Source organism: Macaca nemestrina, chromosome 2 (genome assembly GCF_043159975.1).
Source record: "Macaca nemestrina isolate mMacNem1 chromosome 2, mMacNem.hap1, whole genome shotgun sequence".
Taxonomy (NCBI): domain Eukaryota; kingdom Metazoa; phylum Chordata; class Mammalia; order Primates; family Cercopithecidae; genus Macaca; species Macaca nemestrina.
In genome coordinates this window covers 54028922-54047271 of record NC_092126.1, presented here as the reverse complement: position 1 = coordinate 54047271, position 18350 = coordinate 54028922, and the positions used below count along the sequence as shown (strand labels likewise).

The 18350-nt window shown below is 37.2% G+C and overlaps 1 protein-coding gene across 12 annotated transcripts in view; it reads right to left on the bottom strand.

Moving 5' to 3' along the window:
- LOC105463701 (mediator complex subunit 12L) overlaps positions 1–18350 on the bottom strand; it is a 338063-nt gene that overhangs the window by 17556 nt on the left and 302157 nt on the right. For 8 of the 12 annotated variants that reach the window (XM_071091105.1, XM_071091100.1, XM_024787298.2 and 5 more), the window contains 4 exons: positions 12763–12813; positions 6442–6531; positions 4267–4496; positions 2484–2640 (listed from right to left, as the gene is read on the bottom strand). In XM_071091105.1, coding sequence (XP_070947206.1) covers positions 2484–2640; positions 4267–4496; positions 6442–6531; positions 12763–12813 — 528 coding nt within the window. The remainder of the gene's footprint in view (positions 1–2483; positions 2641–4266; positions 4497–6441; positions 6532–12762; positions 12814–18350) is intronic. The other 4 variants (XM_071091103.1, XM_024787306.2, XM_071091102.1 and 1 more) reach the window with 2 other exon arrangements.

Here is an 18350-nt window from a genome sequence, read left to right as displayed (position 1 = left end):
ACAGCTCTTGGGAAATGCTTCCAAGTCACAGAAGAAGCACAGACCAGACATCCACCAGGTGGGACACAGAGGAGAGAAAAATATTAATAGTTGTTTTGTCTCAATGACCTTTAAAATTTCCTCCACCCAAACACTTCATCCTGATAATGATGACAGTCTAGACATTTCTTCATCTTTTGCACTTTTCTAACTTGGTTTGCATACTATCCCCTCAATTATTGGTCTTCTTTACAGCCAAGTAATAAATAGTTATTGCCATATGGCATTTCTCATTAAGTGACAACACTCATGGATCTGGAATCCTAGCAGAGGTCTGGGGAGCATGATCCCAACAAGAACAATGCAAGTTGGACCAAAATCACAATGATTGCAGTATGATTCTCCAGTTAGTCCTCTAGAATCTCTTCTAAGAAAAACTAATGCAACTTCATCATTATTAACTTTTTCCTTTACAGAGGTGGCCAGTCACCAAAAAAGAAGTACAAAGTATAATCCTGATGTAGAAGCAAATCACTTTTCTCCAGGGAAGAATGTGTTGATGACGAAAAAATTACCAGAAGGACATCTTATGCTAATTAGGATAAAAAGTACACATGGTTCAATAAGAAAAGGCTTTCCATATTTGCAGCCTTGAAAAACACCAACACAAGATTTAAAACTGGTAGGTAAACAATGTGGTAACTTTCCTCAGTGATTTGGAAATGAGAAATTCTAAACTAGAGCAAAATATAAATTATCAATCCTAAAAAATTCTGAAACATAGCCTCAGATCTTAGAAAAAATGATTTAAGAAAGTGAGTACTAATAGTTATATTAATAATATTAGCCATAACATTAATCGTAAAATTATCAAATGAGTGGTTTACTTGAATATTCTTATTTAATCCTTTCTACACATTTAAGAGATAGGTACTACAAATATTTTCATGACAAAACAAGATTAGAGGGCTTTTACCATTGGAAACAACATCTGTACAATGATTGAGATTACTATCTGTAGGCCATACTCTCCTAATTGGTGTTATGAATTTTGTGATATAACTTTTTTCTTTTACATTTTTAACAGGTCACAAATTGGGATGGAACTAATGACATCTTACTACATCTTACTACTAATGGCATCTTATAATTGGGAAGCCCAGTTCCAGAGTGTGTGTTGGCTTTTGCCTGTTACCTGGGCACTACCAACCAGAATTGTGTGGATCACACTAAATTCAGACTCAAACCCACCTGAGCTTGTGGTTCAAATGCTCAGGGGAGATATTTGTTTCTCCCCTCTATCCAGTCTCAAGGATAAGACAAGCTCCTTTGTGTCCCTTTCTGCATGGCAGGTTTGCTTCTCACTGACCTCATACTGAGATGAGAGTACAGCCCTTGGGCACTCCAGCTGTAGTAGACTCCTCATTTTTGGTGTTCTGTTGTTAGTAGTATATAAAGTAAGAGTGTATCTCAAGTTGGACTACTGATAAGATGAGAGCCCACTGTACAGTCTCCTTAGGAAATCTCCAATCCAATAACATAGGACAAGCTTGTTAATATTAAAGACAAATGACACAGGTAAACAACATAATGGCCTCTATTTTTTAAATAAGCAAGTCAGAAACAAGAACATATTACAGAAGCTGGGTGTGGTGGCTCGTGCCTGTAATCCCAGCACTTTGAGAGGCCGAGGTGGGCGGATCACTTGAGGTCAGGGGTTTGAGACCAGTCTGGCCAACATGGTAAAATCCTGTCTCTACTAAAAACACACAAAAAAATTAGCCGGGTGTGGTGGCAGGAGCCTGTAATCCTAGCTACTCAGGAGGCTGAGGCAGGAGAATCGCTTGAACCCAGGAGGCGGAGGTTGCAGTGAGCCGAGATCCCAACACTGCTCTCCAGCCCGGGCAACAGAGGGAGCCTCCATCTCAAGAAAAAACAAAAATGTATCAAGGGCAAGAACCCTTTATCTAAGTGACTTAAAATGTACATCAAATAAGTGAATGACAGTTCTCTGGATTCTAACAGAGACAAGATGAAATATTCTTTGAAACAGTCTATGTTCCTCCCATTTCAGAGGCTTATCAGACCAGAGGTGTTATAGAAATGTTTTTAGATTGCAGAATGCTCTAGGAATCTGGATGGCTCAGTTTTTTGTTTTCACATGTATGAAACTTTAAAAAAATTTGCATGGCCCCTACTTAAACAGAGGCTGGGTAAGCTGAGGCTAACTCTATAAAAGGCATCCGTCTGCCCTCCCAAATCTTTGTGAAATGGGAAGAATGTTCTGCAAAACGTACTCCTCTGCCCATAACCTGGTAGATACATGGAGAAAATAAAATTCTTGCCAAGTTGTAACTAAATTGTACCAATGTACCTAGCATCAAATACACAGGGCTCCTTAGAATTTGGCAACTGACGTCTACAGTGTTTTTTCATTTTTTGACTGTTGCATATTTGCACTGTCTGAAGGATGATGGCATTGCCCTCATCTCCCTGCCCCATACCTGGAGGAGTCTCTGCTGCTGTCGAACTTGCGGCTGTCTGGGTCTCATGGGATCCTGAGGCAGGGGCACGGAGGGAAGGTTTGGATGTGCAGAAGTCAGCACAGCATCAATTCCCCCGCCCACCAGAGGGCTCTGCTGTAGAGCCTGATGGTTCAGTCTGGCAAAGAATAATGCAACTTGGTTCAGGCCCAAGCATAATGTCAAACTTTTAATCAGTGCTACCAGCACATTACATACACCACCCAAGAAACAATCAGTGCTCAATAATCCTTTGCACAATTCAAATAGACTAAAGCCCAGTGGTTAAAATAATAGATGTGACCACTTGAAAAAGGACAGCAAGCACATGACTTAAAGTAAAACTGCAGTCATGCAATAAATCACTTTTTAAACATTTAATAGTTTTTTGTTTAAAAAGGAATATTAATTGAGCATTTACTTTGAAGCAGGCACTGTACAAAAGGGCTGAAATGTGTTACTTCATTTACTCCCCACCAGAGAGCCCTTTAAGGTCAGCAGTTTTGTTATCCCTACTTTAAAAATGAAAAGACAGGGCTAGAGGTAACTTATTAAGGCTACGTAGAAAGCAAATGGCATAGGTGGGATTTGAACCCAGAACTTTTGGGCTTTGAAGTTCAAGTTTGTGGGCCATGCTATGCTGCTATTTATTACAAAAATAGTACATACAATACACATTTTCTAAATTATTATCCAAAATATCCATTTTCTCAAATGTGTTACTATCAACCTTGCCAACTTTCCAAAGAGCGGTTACTTGGAGTCATCATGCAGCCATTGATGATAACAGATGGGAGCTGTGCTGCTATCTACTAGACTGACACGTTTTACATGATACTTCTTGTAAGACAATACTATCAGCAGAACTTTCAACGATGGCTGCAATGTTTTCTCTCTGAGCTGTCCAATAAGATAGCGACTGGCCACAAGGACAAACTACACAATTTTGGGGTCTCAGTGCATAATGAAAACACAAGACTCCCTGATCAAAACTTAGTAAGAATTTCCACAGAGAAACTGCAGAGCATGAAGCCTTTTTAAACACAGGCCCTTCTAAACACAGTGCATGTCACGCACCACTGAAGCTAGTCCTGCTGGCCACATTTGGCTACCAATGAACACTTGAAATGTGACTAGTGTAACTGAGGAACTAAATTTTTAATTTTAAATAGTCTAAATTTAAATAGCCACAGGTGGTTGGCAGCTACTATAACAGACAGTGCAGTTATATGCTCTAAGGGATCTAATTAAACAAGAACAGAAAAAAGTCTATCATAATCCTGTTTTGCCAAACATCTCTGAGGTGGAAAAGGTAGAAACTAAGTTATAACAAAAATCTCATGTGCACTATGCACAATTAGTATTGGAATCATACATTTTATTGCTCCAATCAACATATTCTAGAAAGGCATTCCTAACAATATCAAGAGTTTTCTCTGTTAGATATGTTCAGAAAATTTTTAAAAGAGAAGAGGAAAAAAAAAGAACACTGAAGCAAACACAGTATCATTTAAAGACTGTTACACTCATGTCTTGGAAGATATGGGTCAAAACTGTAGAGTTTTGAATGAAATGAACAAGATGGAGCATTCTTTATGTTGAACCTCTATCTGGATATTACTAAAACTGAGATGACAGAATGCAAATTATTTTCAAATGCGCAAGCTCATAAAAACAATGATAAAGTACCATGCCCTATAAGAAGCATAAGAAACCCAAGAATGTGACTGTTCATTATTGCCATCATCATTTCTACATGTATCACCTCTGAGAGCCAGTCAGGGGCTGCAGGTACGGCGAGGCCTGCTGCTGAACATAGCCACTCGGCTGCTGCTGAATCTGTCTGAGTCTTTCCATTAGCACAGGGTTGGAATGTGCGGCCGGATAGGCTCTGGAGTTATAGCTGGGAGACAAGACCACACTGCCAGCCTGCTGCTGCGATGTCTGCTGCAAAGGCATCTGTGTCCCGTACATTGTATAGCCCTGGGGCATGGTCTGCAGGTAGGCACAAGGGAAGAAGTCAATATTTCCATTTATCACCCAGCTTTCTCATCACTATGATATATGGGGCAAAAACAAACTCATGAGGACTCCCCTGAAATTCATTGTTTTCAAAGGTTCTCCTAACTCAAAATTTGAGGACTACCCTGGATGTAGGGAATCTGGCCAGAAAAGCCTCAGAACGATCTGGCTGTGTAATGATTCACCAGAAATGTCAACTTAAAAGAAAATGAATCCTCATTTAGTTAAACTGGCTTTTAAGATTAGCTGCTTATTTTTAGAGAAGGGCACGTTTCTGTATAGAAATAATCAGGCAAGCATCCATACCTTCAGTGCACAGATGACATCAATGTTCAACAGATCCCAAGTATCATTAATATCGTTTCCAAAATTAGTCAGAAAAGTTACCCATGCTCAAATGTAAATTAAAATAATGAAATACACTTTCCCAATACGTGACTACACCTCTCCAGGTCTGATAAATGTGTGTGTAGTAACTAACCAGTTCCAAAACCATAACAAAAAACTATCAATACCTTAGCCAGGAATAGTGCAATTGGTAACTGCTCTTTATCCTTTAGTACTGGTTGGACCTAGTTTGGCACTCTACCAATAATGTGAACACTTAATTTTCCTAATGAATATTAATATACAAGTACCTAGTTCTTTGTATATTGTCACCTTATGGAAAAGAGAAACCTGAAGTTCTGCTGAATCACTAGGTACAATTTATAGAACACAATGCTAATTAAGGTAGAACAACATTGCTCTTCAAATCCTCAAAGCACTACATTTTCAGGTAGTTTAATGTCTCTGACTTGGAAGACAGAGAAATGGATAATGCACTTCTAGCAGGCAGCATGAATGGATCCAGGCTAAAGGACTCAGTGCCTGTGTAGGCCAGTGTAGGCTTTTCTTTCAGCTGTGGACAGAGACTGAATTACCAACCCAACTATCAACCTTGCCAACATCCCTGCATTCCTGATTCCCAGAGGGATAGGGTGAGAGTATACGAATACAGAAATAACAAAATTATTAGTAAAAGCAGCTCAAGATTTGCATTATACTGTGTATCAGGCACTATGTTAGTTCCACAGGTTGTCTTAAATCCTCACACCCTTCGTCTCTATTTTACAGAGAAGGAAACCAAAGCTCAGAGTAAGTAACTTACACAATGTCACACAGCTAGTAAGTTGCTAGGAACTGTGCCAAAGTCTGATTTCAAGCCCCGTTTTCTTCTTATTCTACCACGATTCCTCATTGATGCTATCTTTGAATATGACAATTTCAATTTATTTATTTATTTTGAGACAAGGTCTTGCTCTGTTGCCCAAGGCTGAAGTGCAGTGGTCCGATCACAGCTCACTGCAACCTCAACCTCACAGGCTCAAGCGATCCTCCACTTTAGCCTCCCGTGCAGCTGGGACTATAGGTGCATGCCACCACGCCTGGCTAATTTTTTAATTTTTATTTTCTTTTGTAGAGACTGGGTCTCACTATGTTACCCAGGCTGCTCTCAAATTCCGGGGCTCAAGAAATCCTCTCACCTTGGCCTCTCAAAGTGCAGATTATAGGCATGAGCCACTGAGTCCAGCCCAAATATGACACCTTCAAAACTGAATTACATCATTATACATTATAATATAAAAGAAGTAACTCTGGGATTGTTAAGTATTTCAATATCTACAATCATCACTAATAAAATGTTTGAATTTAGTTTTAAAGGATTTTCTAGAATGTTTTATGCTCCTTAATCAATCCTAAGACTTGTTCAACAATCCTGATAATGCTTTTCTGAAATGTCAATTACAATCTATACGTAGAAGAAGTAATCAAAGTCTAGACCATAGGGAGTTGATATATTCTATTTACTTAATTTCCCACCTCCAATAATGAGCTTTGAAAATCCTGTCAGTACCTATGAAGCAAATGTGGGTACCTGTGCTTGCTGCAGCCCTGGATATTGAGGGAGCTGAGGGGAGGGCCGTGCTTGTGCAGCAAAGAGAGCAGCCTGGTCCCCCGGCTGGCCCTGGAAAACAAAGCCAAAGCAAACTCTTGATCATAACAGCAAGGGCTTGATTTGAGCTTCTGGTTAATAATTCAAATAACCCACATCTAATCTCATTATATGAATAAAGAACTCAAAGATTTTCAAAATGTATTAAATATTATTTCTCGTCAATTTCCTATGTGTGTTTAGACTGTTGAACTTATTCCCTCCAAGGAAGACTACAGATTTTCCCAATGATAACAAAGACATAAATACAAGCCTAAGTTATCAATGGTCTGTTCAGCAGAAGAGGCTGTCAGTTGGTTTCCAATACATGCCAGGGTATAAATGTCCCACTAAGTGTGAAATCTGGAACCACAGGGCTGCACCACACAGTGCCTATACAGGGAAGAGAATGTGTGGTACAGACACATGGCGGCATATACAATTTTTATGACTTTTTAATGAAGCTTCTTCACAGTGACCTACTAATTGCCTATTTAGCCAGATATTCAAGGAATACCTTTAGTAATTCCTATGACTCTAAAAATCAGTGAGAATACAGTCAATAAATTTTGTAAGTTAATAGTAATTACTTGTAAGTAATATAATTCTAACCAACTACAATGCAAAATAAAACCAATTAACATCTGTTCACCAATCTTAATCTAATACATGTTTTGGCCCTAAGAAAACAAATATATTCACAAGAGCAGTTGTATGTGTGTTTTATGTTTTGGTGGCAGAAGTTACTCCATGGAGGCTTGCAGTAATAATCATAAAAAGAAGTCTAGTTTCCTACCACTCTGTTTTTTTTCAGGACTAATTGTAAAGAATGAGATTTATTATAGGATTATTTTACTACTGTCTTTAATAGAGATTCTCCTTTTTAAAAATGCTAAATTATAGTTGCATAAAGCTATTTTAATGTACTTGAAAAGTAGTGTAGTTATTTCTAGCAGGGAGAAAGGGGTAAATATGTAGCTTAAGAGGAAGGACACCAACAATTATTAAGAACAGATCATATTTCAGAGGCTGGGCTTCTGGTTCTTACTCTCATTTTCTCACAAGAACTCTATAGGAAAGGAGCGTCATCCTCATCTTCAGACAGGAAAAGCCAGGCTCAAAGAGCTTAAGCAACATAGCAAGCTTGCCCAGAAAGACCTGGCAGTGCCATGATCTAAACTCCAGGAAGTCTGACTTGAAAGCCTAGGGCTCTTTCCATTATCATGAGATGCCTCCATGTGTGACATTAAGGATGAAAATACTTATTTGGTGCTTATTCTGTAAGGACATATAGCCTCGTAAAATCATCCTAATGAGAAAACAAAAGGACAGTCTCTATTAAGAATTATTAACGAGATACCAAAACCAAACGCATACCTGAGACAGTTAAGCCCTTTCTATGATCCCCACAAAAAATCATGGGCCATTTATGAAACTTCAGCATCTCTCTAGGTGACTATCTATACGTGAATGAAACATAAATTTTTGAGTATACCTCTGAGGGTATCTACACATAAGAGCTTCAACAAGAATCTTACTTTCAGAGTAGGCTATCATGAAGATACTCTTAGTCTCTAGCTCATTAATCTGTTAAAAACAACTGTATCTCCATTTGCCTAGGTTAGAGAAAAATAGCCCAAACTTCCTCTGTGAGAACCCGTACCATGACAGTATGACTGTCAGGAGCCTAAAACTGTTCCTTCCAAAGAATCCAAATGGCTCTTGATCCTCCAAACACTATGCCAAGGAATCATTAAATCAACCGGATCCTTAAAGACCATTCCTGGACACTAGCATCGTACAAGGTCCCTGAGACATACTGTTGTGCTTCTTTGTGGAGACAAATATACATATATCCTCATTTTTACAAAACAGAAAAATCAACTATTTATATATGAGTTAGAATCTAGGGATCGATAGGTAGTTTATAAAACTGGAGCCCTCTTTCGGCTTTGTATGAAGCAGGATGCGATCTGCATGTGACAGCTGCATGCAGATGCGTGAAGTAGATGTTTTCTAACTCTTTGCTCTTCTTTTGCTTTTATTGAAGAACTGTAGGAAACACATTATGATTTACATGGTAGAGAGAACTAGAATACTAATAAGTTATATATCTGAGCTATTGGACGATACTCTTATTTACAAATATTAGTTGAGATGATGGGAATTTAAGAAATAGGAACTGTGCAGGTGCAGTGGCTCACGCCTGTAATCCCAGCACTTTCGGAGGCCAAGGCAAGTGAATTACTTGAGTCCAGGAGTTCGAGACAGCCTGGGCAACATGGTGAAATCCCATCTCTACAAAAAATACAAAAAATTAGCTGGGCATGGTGACACGTGCCTGCAGTCTCAGCTACTCGGAAGCCTGAGGTGAGAGGATTGCTTGAACCTGGGAGGCAGAGGTTGCAGTGAGCCAAGATTGTGCCACTGCACTCCAGCCTGGGCACCAGAGTGAGACCCTATCTCAAAAAAAAAAAAAAGAAAAGAAAGAAAGAAAAAAGAAATAGAAACTGAAAACTATCACTCTACATTTTTAAAAATCACAAAACATTCAGAAAAACATGCTATACTTTTAAAAGGAAAAAGGAATACAAGTTGAAATATGGTTTTGACACTCTTTCAACCATTTATGTCTAAAGGTGAACTATTTATATGTGGACATATTACTTTCCCTCCCGACTACCAGTTTGTCCCAACACACTACTGAAGTACAGAAAATAATTCAGATATGCAATCTTCTCCCTGAAAAAATAACAAATACCCCTATTTGACTAGCACTTCCCAATTCTGCTATGCATAGCTGTTATCATCATGTGCTCCTAAAAAGAAAACACCCTAATCTCTCCTATCAGACTGAAATGGATTCCTACTTTCTTTGTTTTTTCCAGAATGATGCCAGGAACACATTATTTCAATTTGTAGAAACAGTTCGATTAGTTGAAAACAGAATGAATAAGTTCTTTAATAACTTGAAATATATTACAAATGTTAAATAAGAACCACAATGTGGGAATAATCAAGGAAACTAGAGACTGAGAATTAGTAAAAACTTTTAAATGTTGGTGGGCATAGGTTTGGCCACATTAAACCAAGATTAGATGATCTAACATGTCATCCAAACTAGACAAGCCAGGACAAGAGGGCAAAGTGAGACCACGCCTGGCAAATCAGGACATCTGGTCACTTTAGTTCCCTGTTAATTTCTGAAAAATTTTCAAGCTTTATTTTAAATTAGTGCCTAGCACATATAATAAGTGCTCAGTAAATATCTGTTCAGAATAACTAAGATTTAATTTAGTTTATCTGTTAACCAAGAAATCTGAAGGTAAATTAGGATTTATATTTGAGCATCAATTACTTTACCAAGTGCTTTCTAATTGCCTTACAGTTGTCAGCATTGTCTTTTGAAAACTCAAGTTTAATTTAATGTTTAGCATCTATCGTTCTAATGATTTCTTCTTCCTGCCAGCATTCATATCTGGAGAGTAACTTAATTTCTCCCTATTTATTCTGCTCAACCAAAACAATCGAGGCCACTTTAACTTCATATTTTTTAATGCATGGAGAGACCTCTCTGGGAACATGACTTGTTTGTTTTTGTTTATGTGAAACACAAAGTGAGACAGCATCTCACTTTGTTGCCAAGGCTGAAGTGCAGTGGCAAGATCACACTTCACTGCGGCCTCATATTCCTGGACTCAAGAGATCCTCCAACCTTGGCCTCCTAAAGTGTTGGGATTACAGGTATGAGCCACTGCATCCAGCCTGCAGGAAGGTAGTTTTTGATGGCATATTTGTGTCTAGCCAGGTGCCAGGTGACTTTAAGCATATAAGTAAGAGAGAATAAGATACCTGTTCCTGCTCAAGCTTCCATGCCTCAGATACCTGACTTGTATGTGCAAAGGGAATGATCTACAGAGAACTGCGACAGTCTAATAATTATATGCCCATCTCTACATTACTACCTGAGATAAATTCCTACACATGGTCTCTTTACTTCATTTTTATGCACTTTGCTTTGGGTTTACCTCTATAAACAAAATATAAATAAAATATAACATTAAATACGTAGTTTCTAAAATTTCCATTTTTAAGAAGCTTCTAAAGAAGCTGTGCTGTTCAATATTGAACTATCTTCCTAATCTTTATAAGAAGAGTTCTCTCTCTTACTGCTGTATTTTTTAATTGGACAGAAGTATGTGAGCTCAAAGAGATGTTGACTCAAAGGCTTTTGGCATAATTTGAAATTAATGCATCTGATAAGTTTTAAATTTTTGATAAATGATCCTGAAAGATAATTTTCATTCTTTTGTGTCTTAATCTCTTCTGTATTGCAACTACACCCTCAATCAAATGAGAAAATGTGAAGAGCTCCTTCTCACATAGGACTGGTTACACCTCCAATGAGCGATCAATAAGGATTATAATCAGAGAATTTCAGAATCAGGAGTTTCCTATCCACTCAATTTACTAGTAATGATTAAAATCCTTATTTAGTAATTTTTCAGTAGTGTTTAAGGGTTACAAGTAGACAGACAAGTTATATTCATAAAAACCACAGCCAGATGTTGTGACTTGGTTTCTGGAAATATAGATTTGGAAAAAAAGTAATAAAAGGCATATAACAAAAACCAGTGGGTAATGTTTTACAAGTCACCTAGCAGAAAGAGTTTTATTTATAACTCCTAGTTTGGAAGTTACTGAGTGCTTTAGGCTAAAACAACACATGGTATGAACCAGAAGTTGTGGCCATCACATCATATTGGCTTATTTCAACTGCAGACAACAGAGAGGAAATTCTATAATTATAAGAAGTCTTGTTGGCTAGTCATGTTTGATACTTTTAAAAGTTTTCACCTCAAATACAACTTGGTTGGGAATCAATGAACAGTAACTAACTGCTAGAATAATCTAATTCATTCTAAAACACATCCCATACAGTAATGAACCTTTATGGTATTAGCATGTCTATAAATTATAAGAACTGATTGAGTATATATTAACTTCCTAAGAAAGCAGAATGTTATAGAAAAATAAGAGTGGTAAAATGAATAGCAAAAATACACATTTTTCATTACTTTGAATTAATATAGAAATCATGGAACCTTCTTTTGACTTTAAATACTTACAAACAAAATAGTTGTCAATAAAAACATTTTTTAAAAAGTCAGTGATTGATGCAAATTGTTTTCTATCTGAATTACATTATCACCTGAATAATAAACAATGCCCTATAGCAAACATAAGCTGTCTCCAAAACATTTTGGAACTTCATAGTTTAATTCAAGTTTTTCAATAAAATCCTCACCTGACCCCTGAATACCATAAAGTGTCAAGAAAAACAGTCTTTTCAGATAAGTTTCCAAGCTCTCCTTTGCTGAAAGTAGTTACTGGAGAAAAATGCCTATATAACAAGTATTAGATAACCTAAATATTTTCAAAGTTTGAATATGCAGTTAAGGACATTTTTATCAACATATAGATAATGTTACCCATTAAATTGGCAGTGAAACAAGTTAACTTACAGTCACAACTGAGATGTGTGCTCTTTTTTATTCTAATGCTTCTTGGGTTTATGTTGTGGGTTGGCTACCTGATACAGAAACCTATAAGTAATTTAATGCAAAACATGCATTCTTAGCTAGTCCAGGCAAAGCAGTAGAGATGAAGTCTTATGACATGCATGCACAAGACCTATGCTAAAAAAAAACTTCTCCATACTGGAAAGAAAATAGAGATGATGCGTTCTGTTGAGATTTTGGGAATAGCCAGTGAGTGGGATGTGATGAGAGGGTAGTTTCATAACCACAGTTTTCATTAGCCTATGAATCAGCATGCCATGCGTTCCTCTGCTAATGATATAAATTACCATAGAGAGAAGCAAGAGCTCAGGAATAGACAGGTTCAAAACTGGGACTGAGATGAAGGTGCATGAACTGGTCTCTGTTCCCAAGCCCAGGCCATGAACGTCTATTGGTTTCTATATCATACATGTATATGATGGAAATCATGACGCGATCAAAGGGGGGCACTTTCAGAAAAAAAAATTCCATTAAAGTAAACATGGTCAATGCATTCATGATTCTGTGTTACAGTCTCAAACATAAACCGAGTGAGTAACAGTGAAATGAAGACTATAATTATTACCAGCTACAGAAAAACCTGCTTCTCATTTTGACGTTCAAAGGGCAATGCTATAAAAATTTATTAAAAAAAAAAAAAAGAAAGAAAAGAAAGAAAAAGGAATGACAGCAGGGATGTTACCATTATGTTGTCAAAGTCTTCCAGAAGGGAGACAGCAGAGTTACAGAAGTCCTACAGAAAGGGGACAGCAAGAAAACGGCAGACAATACAGATAAGATTTTTTAGCCTAATGACGTGGGTAGCCAAAATACATATGAACTATTTCATTTAAAACAATGTTGCAGGAAGTCAAGACTTAAAAACATAAGCCCTATAAGGGTTTTATTAATTCATATGTCAAACATCCTCACTGCAGACTGCAACACTGATAAACAATATGGTGGTATTCATATATTAGAACAGCACAACATGGAGGTTAAATGGTGACATAAAAGAAGTAGAGGAGATATCAGACAACGAAACGTGCTGCAACCAAGGGGCTTTGGAACCCCCATGTGAGCAACAGGGGCCTAGGGTCCTTCCCGCCCTAGAGCCAGTAGGGGAGCTCAGGACATGTGGGTCACATTAAGCAGACAAGACATTAAGTGAACAGTCAGCAGGCCATATGTTCTTGAAGGATGTGATTAGCTCCATCCCCAGTAAATCCAAGGAAGACATCATCAGGTTAACCACATATTCAACTGATCGCAGTAGACAACAAATATTTATAGTGTCACCATTGTTTGCACACTAAGAGGGAATTTGATTTACGAAAAGTCAACTGAATACCTGGGGAAAATTGCTATTTCTCAACTAAATGAATCCCTTTTTAAATCATTTATATATTCAAATTCCAAGGGATATATTACTGAAATGTTAAAAATTTCCCTGAACTCACTGAGTTCTGGAGGTAGACATGAAGCAAAGGATTTCACCAATAATAAAAAAAGCATTTTACTATACTGAGAATTAGAAAGTATAGGAGGAATTTCCCAGGTAAATAATACCTATTCTCACCATTTTACACATAGGTACATAATTCATTGCATTTGTACATTGTTTTTTTTTTTTTTTTTTTTTTTTGAGACAGAGTCTCGCTCTGTCACCCAGGCTGGAGTGCAGTGGCCGGATCTCAGCTCACTGCAAGCTCCGCCTCCCGGGTTTATGCCATTCTCCTGCCTCAGCCTCCCGAGTAGCTGGGACTACAGGCGCCCACCACCTCGCCTGGCTAGATTTCTGTATTTTTTAGTAGAGACGGGGTGTACATTGGTCTTTAGATTCAACTGCCATGCTTGTATTAGTGATTCATTTCCTCACCCCTCCATCCAATCTTCTGCCCTCTCTCATAAAAATAAAGCGGCAAACACTATCTCCTAGCTCATTATATTTGCCTAATCATAATTTTAGCAAATAAAATCAGCACCTTCCTCATTGTTCAAATAAACAGAGAAATACCAGATATAAGTAATAAGCGAAGCACCCACCTCCCTGGACATGCTTTCTACCCAAAAAACAAAATGATAGGGTTTAGGACATATTTACCAGTACAGTGGTTTTCTTCTCCTAAGTTCGTTTTTGTCATTGAAATGTATATTAATTACACCCTCTGAATAAACACATTAGTTATCAATACTGAAAATATGTTTCAACAAGACTATTTTCCCTACCTTTAACAAATGAAACTATAATTTGAAATATGCTCTATTTATATGGTCAGGAAGTTTACAAAAGGGAAAACTTGAATAGCTAGTAAAGTTATAAAAAATGACTAAACTCACAGGTAATCAGGAAAATGCAAATTAAGATGTCACAATATAATACCATTTCACCTGCTCTGATTGAGAAAAATAAGGTCTGGTAATACCAAGCATTGGTGAGAATATGGAGAAAGAAAAATGCCCATATACTATTCTAAGAGGAATCACCACCACTTTCAAAATCACTCAGCATTTCCATGTTCAGGTACACACCCTAAAACTTTCCACATGTATAGAAGAAATGTAAGAGAATGTTTACTCTAACAATTAACAGTTAAAAAAATTGAATAACTTAAATGACCATCATCAACAGAATGAATAACATATTAATATTCGTAATGAAATAACATCCAACAGGATAAATGAATGAATATAACTATGAAACAAAGTAGAAATAATTAAAATATTAGCTACAAAAAAGCTGCAAAATAATACAACACGTGTGAGAACATTTACATAACATTTCAAATCTACAAAGTAATACTGTACAATGTTTATGTTGGTGGATGCAAATGTATATATTAAAAGTACAAAAACATGCATAAGAAAGTAAAACACTAAATTCATGATGGGGATTCCCACTTTAGAAGAAGGGAGGGAAATAATGATACAAGGAGGCTCATCCACATCTGTAATGTTTTATTTAAAAAAATAACCTAGAGCATTATGGAAGAATATTATTTAATAAAGTTAGGTGGTAAGTACATTAGTGATTATTACATTATTTTCTATTCTCATCTATATGCTTGAAATACATATACCATTAAAGAGTGAGTGGGAGGGATGGAGAAAATAAACATATTCCATTTCCTTAGGGTGGGAGATCAATTACCGAACAAAGGGTAATTGCTCAACTTAAACAGTAATCCAAGAGCATGTTCCCATGAAGTCACAGATTCATTTTTGCCAAGGAGCTAACAGCTCTGGGAGGTTCTGACTCAGTCATCCTTCCTTCTTTAAATTACCTATTTCCTTGATTTGGATACACAAATGATGGGACCTACTCCATGGTGGATAACCAAATCCTCTTTACAAGTCGCTACATGTACTGGCTATAACTGGGCACACATTTCTGCCCTCTGAAAGGAATCTTCCTCTTTTCTGTCCTGAAAAATCCTTATGATTCATGATCTGTATGGAGCCTATAACCAAGCGCATTTTTTAACCAATTTGTCTGAATCAATTCAAGCTAAACATATCTTCCGTCTATCCTTCTTTGGACTCTTGAAAATATGCTGTCTGGAATTATTACACGAACAATAAAATAATTTAGTATACTGAAAGGAAAAATCAGAATAAAGCAACACCATAAATCAAGGCATAAAGTTCTTTTCCTGGGTCAAAACTTTAGATTGTTTCTGCAAGCCCCTTCCCTAGATGATTTGATATTGTGAGGGTTATGAAAGTTCCTTAAGGCCGGGCGCGGTGGCTCACGTCTATAATCCCAGCACTACAGGAGGCCGAGGCAGGCAGATCACCTGAGGTCAGGAGTTCAAGACCACCCTGGCCAACATGGTAAAACACTGCCTCTATTACAAATACAAAAATTAGCCAGGCGTGGTGGTGCACGCCTATAGTCCCAGTCACTCAGGAGGCTGAGACAGGAGAATCGCTTAAACCTGGGAGGCAGAGGTTGCAGTGAGCTGAGATCATGCCACTGAACTCCAGCCTGGGCAACAGAGGGAGACCCTGTCTCAAGAAAAAAAAAAAAAAAAAAGAAACTCCCTTAAGATTCTTTCTGCAAGCCCCTTCCCTAGATGATTGATATGGTGAGGGGGATGGTGAGGTGAGATGAAAAAAAGTTCCTGCTGTCAAAAGAAAAATACTGAGTGTAAGAATGGAATGGGTGGAAAATAATTAAAGCAGCATTTTGCATTATAATCAATATTCTACATTCTGTGACAGTTCTAACAGAATATGTGAAAAATAAAATACAGTGATACTTTTAATACTGAGATTGGAATGAGTCGCTCAAGCATCACAGTATTTAAAGAACAAAAACACACCACTCTAAGAAGCTAAAATGACAATTAGGATGACAAAACAACATTCCTTTTTATGAGTTTGTTCTATTGGTAACCATTAAGCAAATGAGGATTAAACCAATCCTATTAATGGCAATTTATGTGATTATACAAGTAAACCATTTGATATGCCTTCATTTTAAAGCTTAACATGTTTAAGAAAATAATACTGTTACAGGAAATGAATTTCTTTTGAAATAACAAACCATAAAAATACTAATAAGCAGCAATGGTAAGTATGACAGCTAACACTTTTTGAGCACTTACTATGAGCCATCCACTGTTCTAAGGGCTGTTTTACACATACTAAATCATTAACTTCACAACTACCCTATAAAGTAAGTACAGTATAGAATTAGCTCCATTTTATAGATGGGACTCTGAGACACAGAAAGGTAGTGTAACCACTGGACTGAGTTCCATCTAAATACAGGACACTGAGTAAGAAATAGAATAGTTTGTTTTTGTTTTTTGTTTTGTTTTTTTACAGCAGTCGCCACTTCTCTGCGGTTTCCCTTCCCACAGTTTCAGTTACCTGCAGAAAACCACAGTCCGAAAATAGGTGAGTACAGCACAGTAAGGGATTTTGAAAAAGATGACATTTACATGTTTGTTACAGTATATTATTATAATTGTTCTATTTTACTATTAGTTACTGTTAATATCTTACTGAGCCTAACTTATAAATTAAACTTTATCATACAGGTACCTATACATAGGAAAAAACATGGTCCCTATCAGGTTTGGTGCTCTGGGGTTTCAGCAACCACTGAACGTATTCCCTGTGGATAAGCAGGGTGATGGGACTACTGTATTTTCCTAGATGAAGACTGCAACCAAGAAGAATGAAAACAGGTTTCTTGCCAAAACATCTTTCTGCATGTCCATATGCACTAAAGCTATAGGAAAATATACTCAATTATAACAATTATTACATCAAATAATCTCATTAAGATACTTAACAATATCCATGCTATTCAGCACTTGTTGTCTAGGTACTGTGTTAAACACTTTCTTAACACATTCCTGAGGAAATATAAGACAATCCATGACAGAATATTCCATGACTGACTGAAGCTCATGTACAATCTCTGCAGTGGAACTAGAGGGTTATTTTATGGAATTCTGGTTTTCATTGTGTATCACTGAAGGGTGGATGGTTTCTGCATATGCCAACTTCCCCCAACCAGACAGGAGGAGGACAAGCGGACACTGTGAGGTCTTAGATATATCCTGAGGTCAGGAATTTATGTTTACCTTTCCCATTTAGGTTTTCAAAACAACCACAGCAGACATCACTAGAAGGGCCAGTTTCTGGAAGCACTGGGAGGGAAAGCTATGAGAAGGGTGTGTGGATAAAAATCAGACTGCTGAGGACTAAAGCTACTAAGAAACTTCAGGCTCCTGGAAACAGCTGATGAAATCTTACATTATTCATTTGATACACAGCTCATAGATTTGTACTATGTGCTTAGCAGATGAAAAGATAATACAAAATAGTATACAGCCCAGTGTCTGACCTCATAAGAAAAGGGAGTAACCAGTGGGTTACTAGACAACTGTCATAGGAAGCAGTCACATCCAAAACCTGGAGAAACTTATCAGCATGTAAAAGCATCTGCTGAATTCCAGAATCGGTTTTGAAGATTAATACAAATGGAAATTCTCTGTTCGTTATATTTAAGAAAATGAACCTCTAGAATAAGAAAATTACTAGGATATGGATAAAAATACATCTACTTACTTTTCTCTACAAGAAGCCAAAAAATGAAAAAATAACTATATTATGAGACCTTACGTAGCTAGAGAAATTCATATCGTATGTGGGTGAGTAACCTGAGAAATTCTTCCTGCTATAGCATGAAATGGTCAGTACTTACTAGAAAAGCAAATTGTGCCCAGCAACATATATTAAAACAATTGCTCAATATTGCTTACATTCCATATA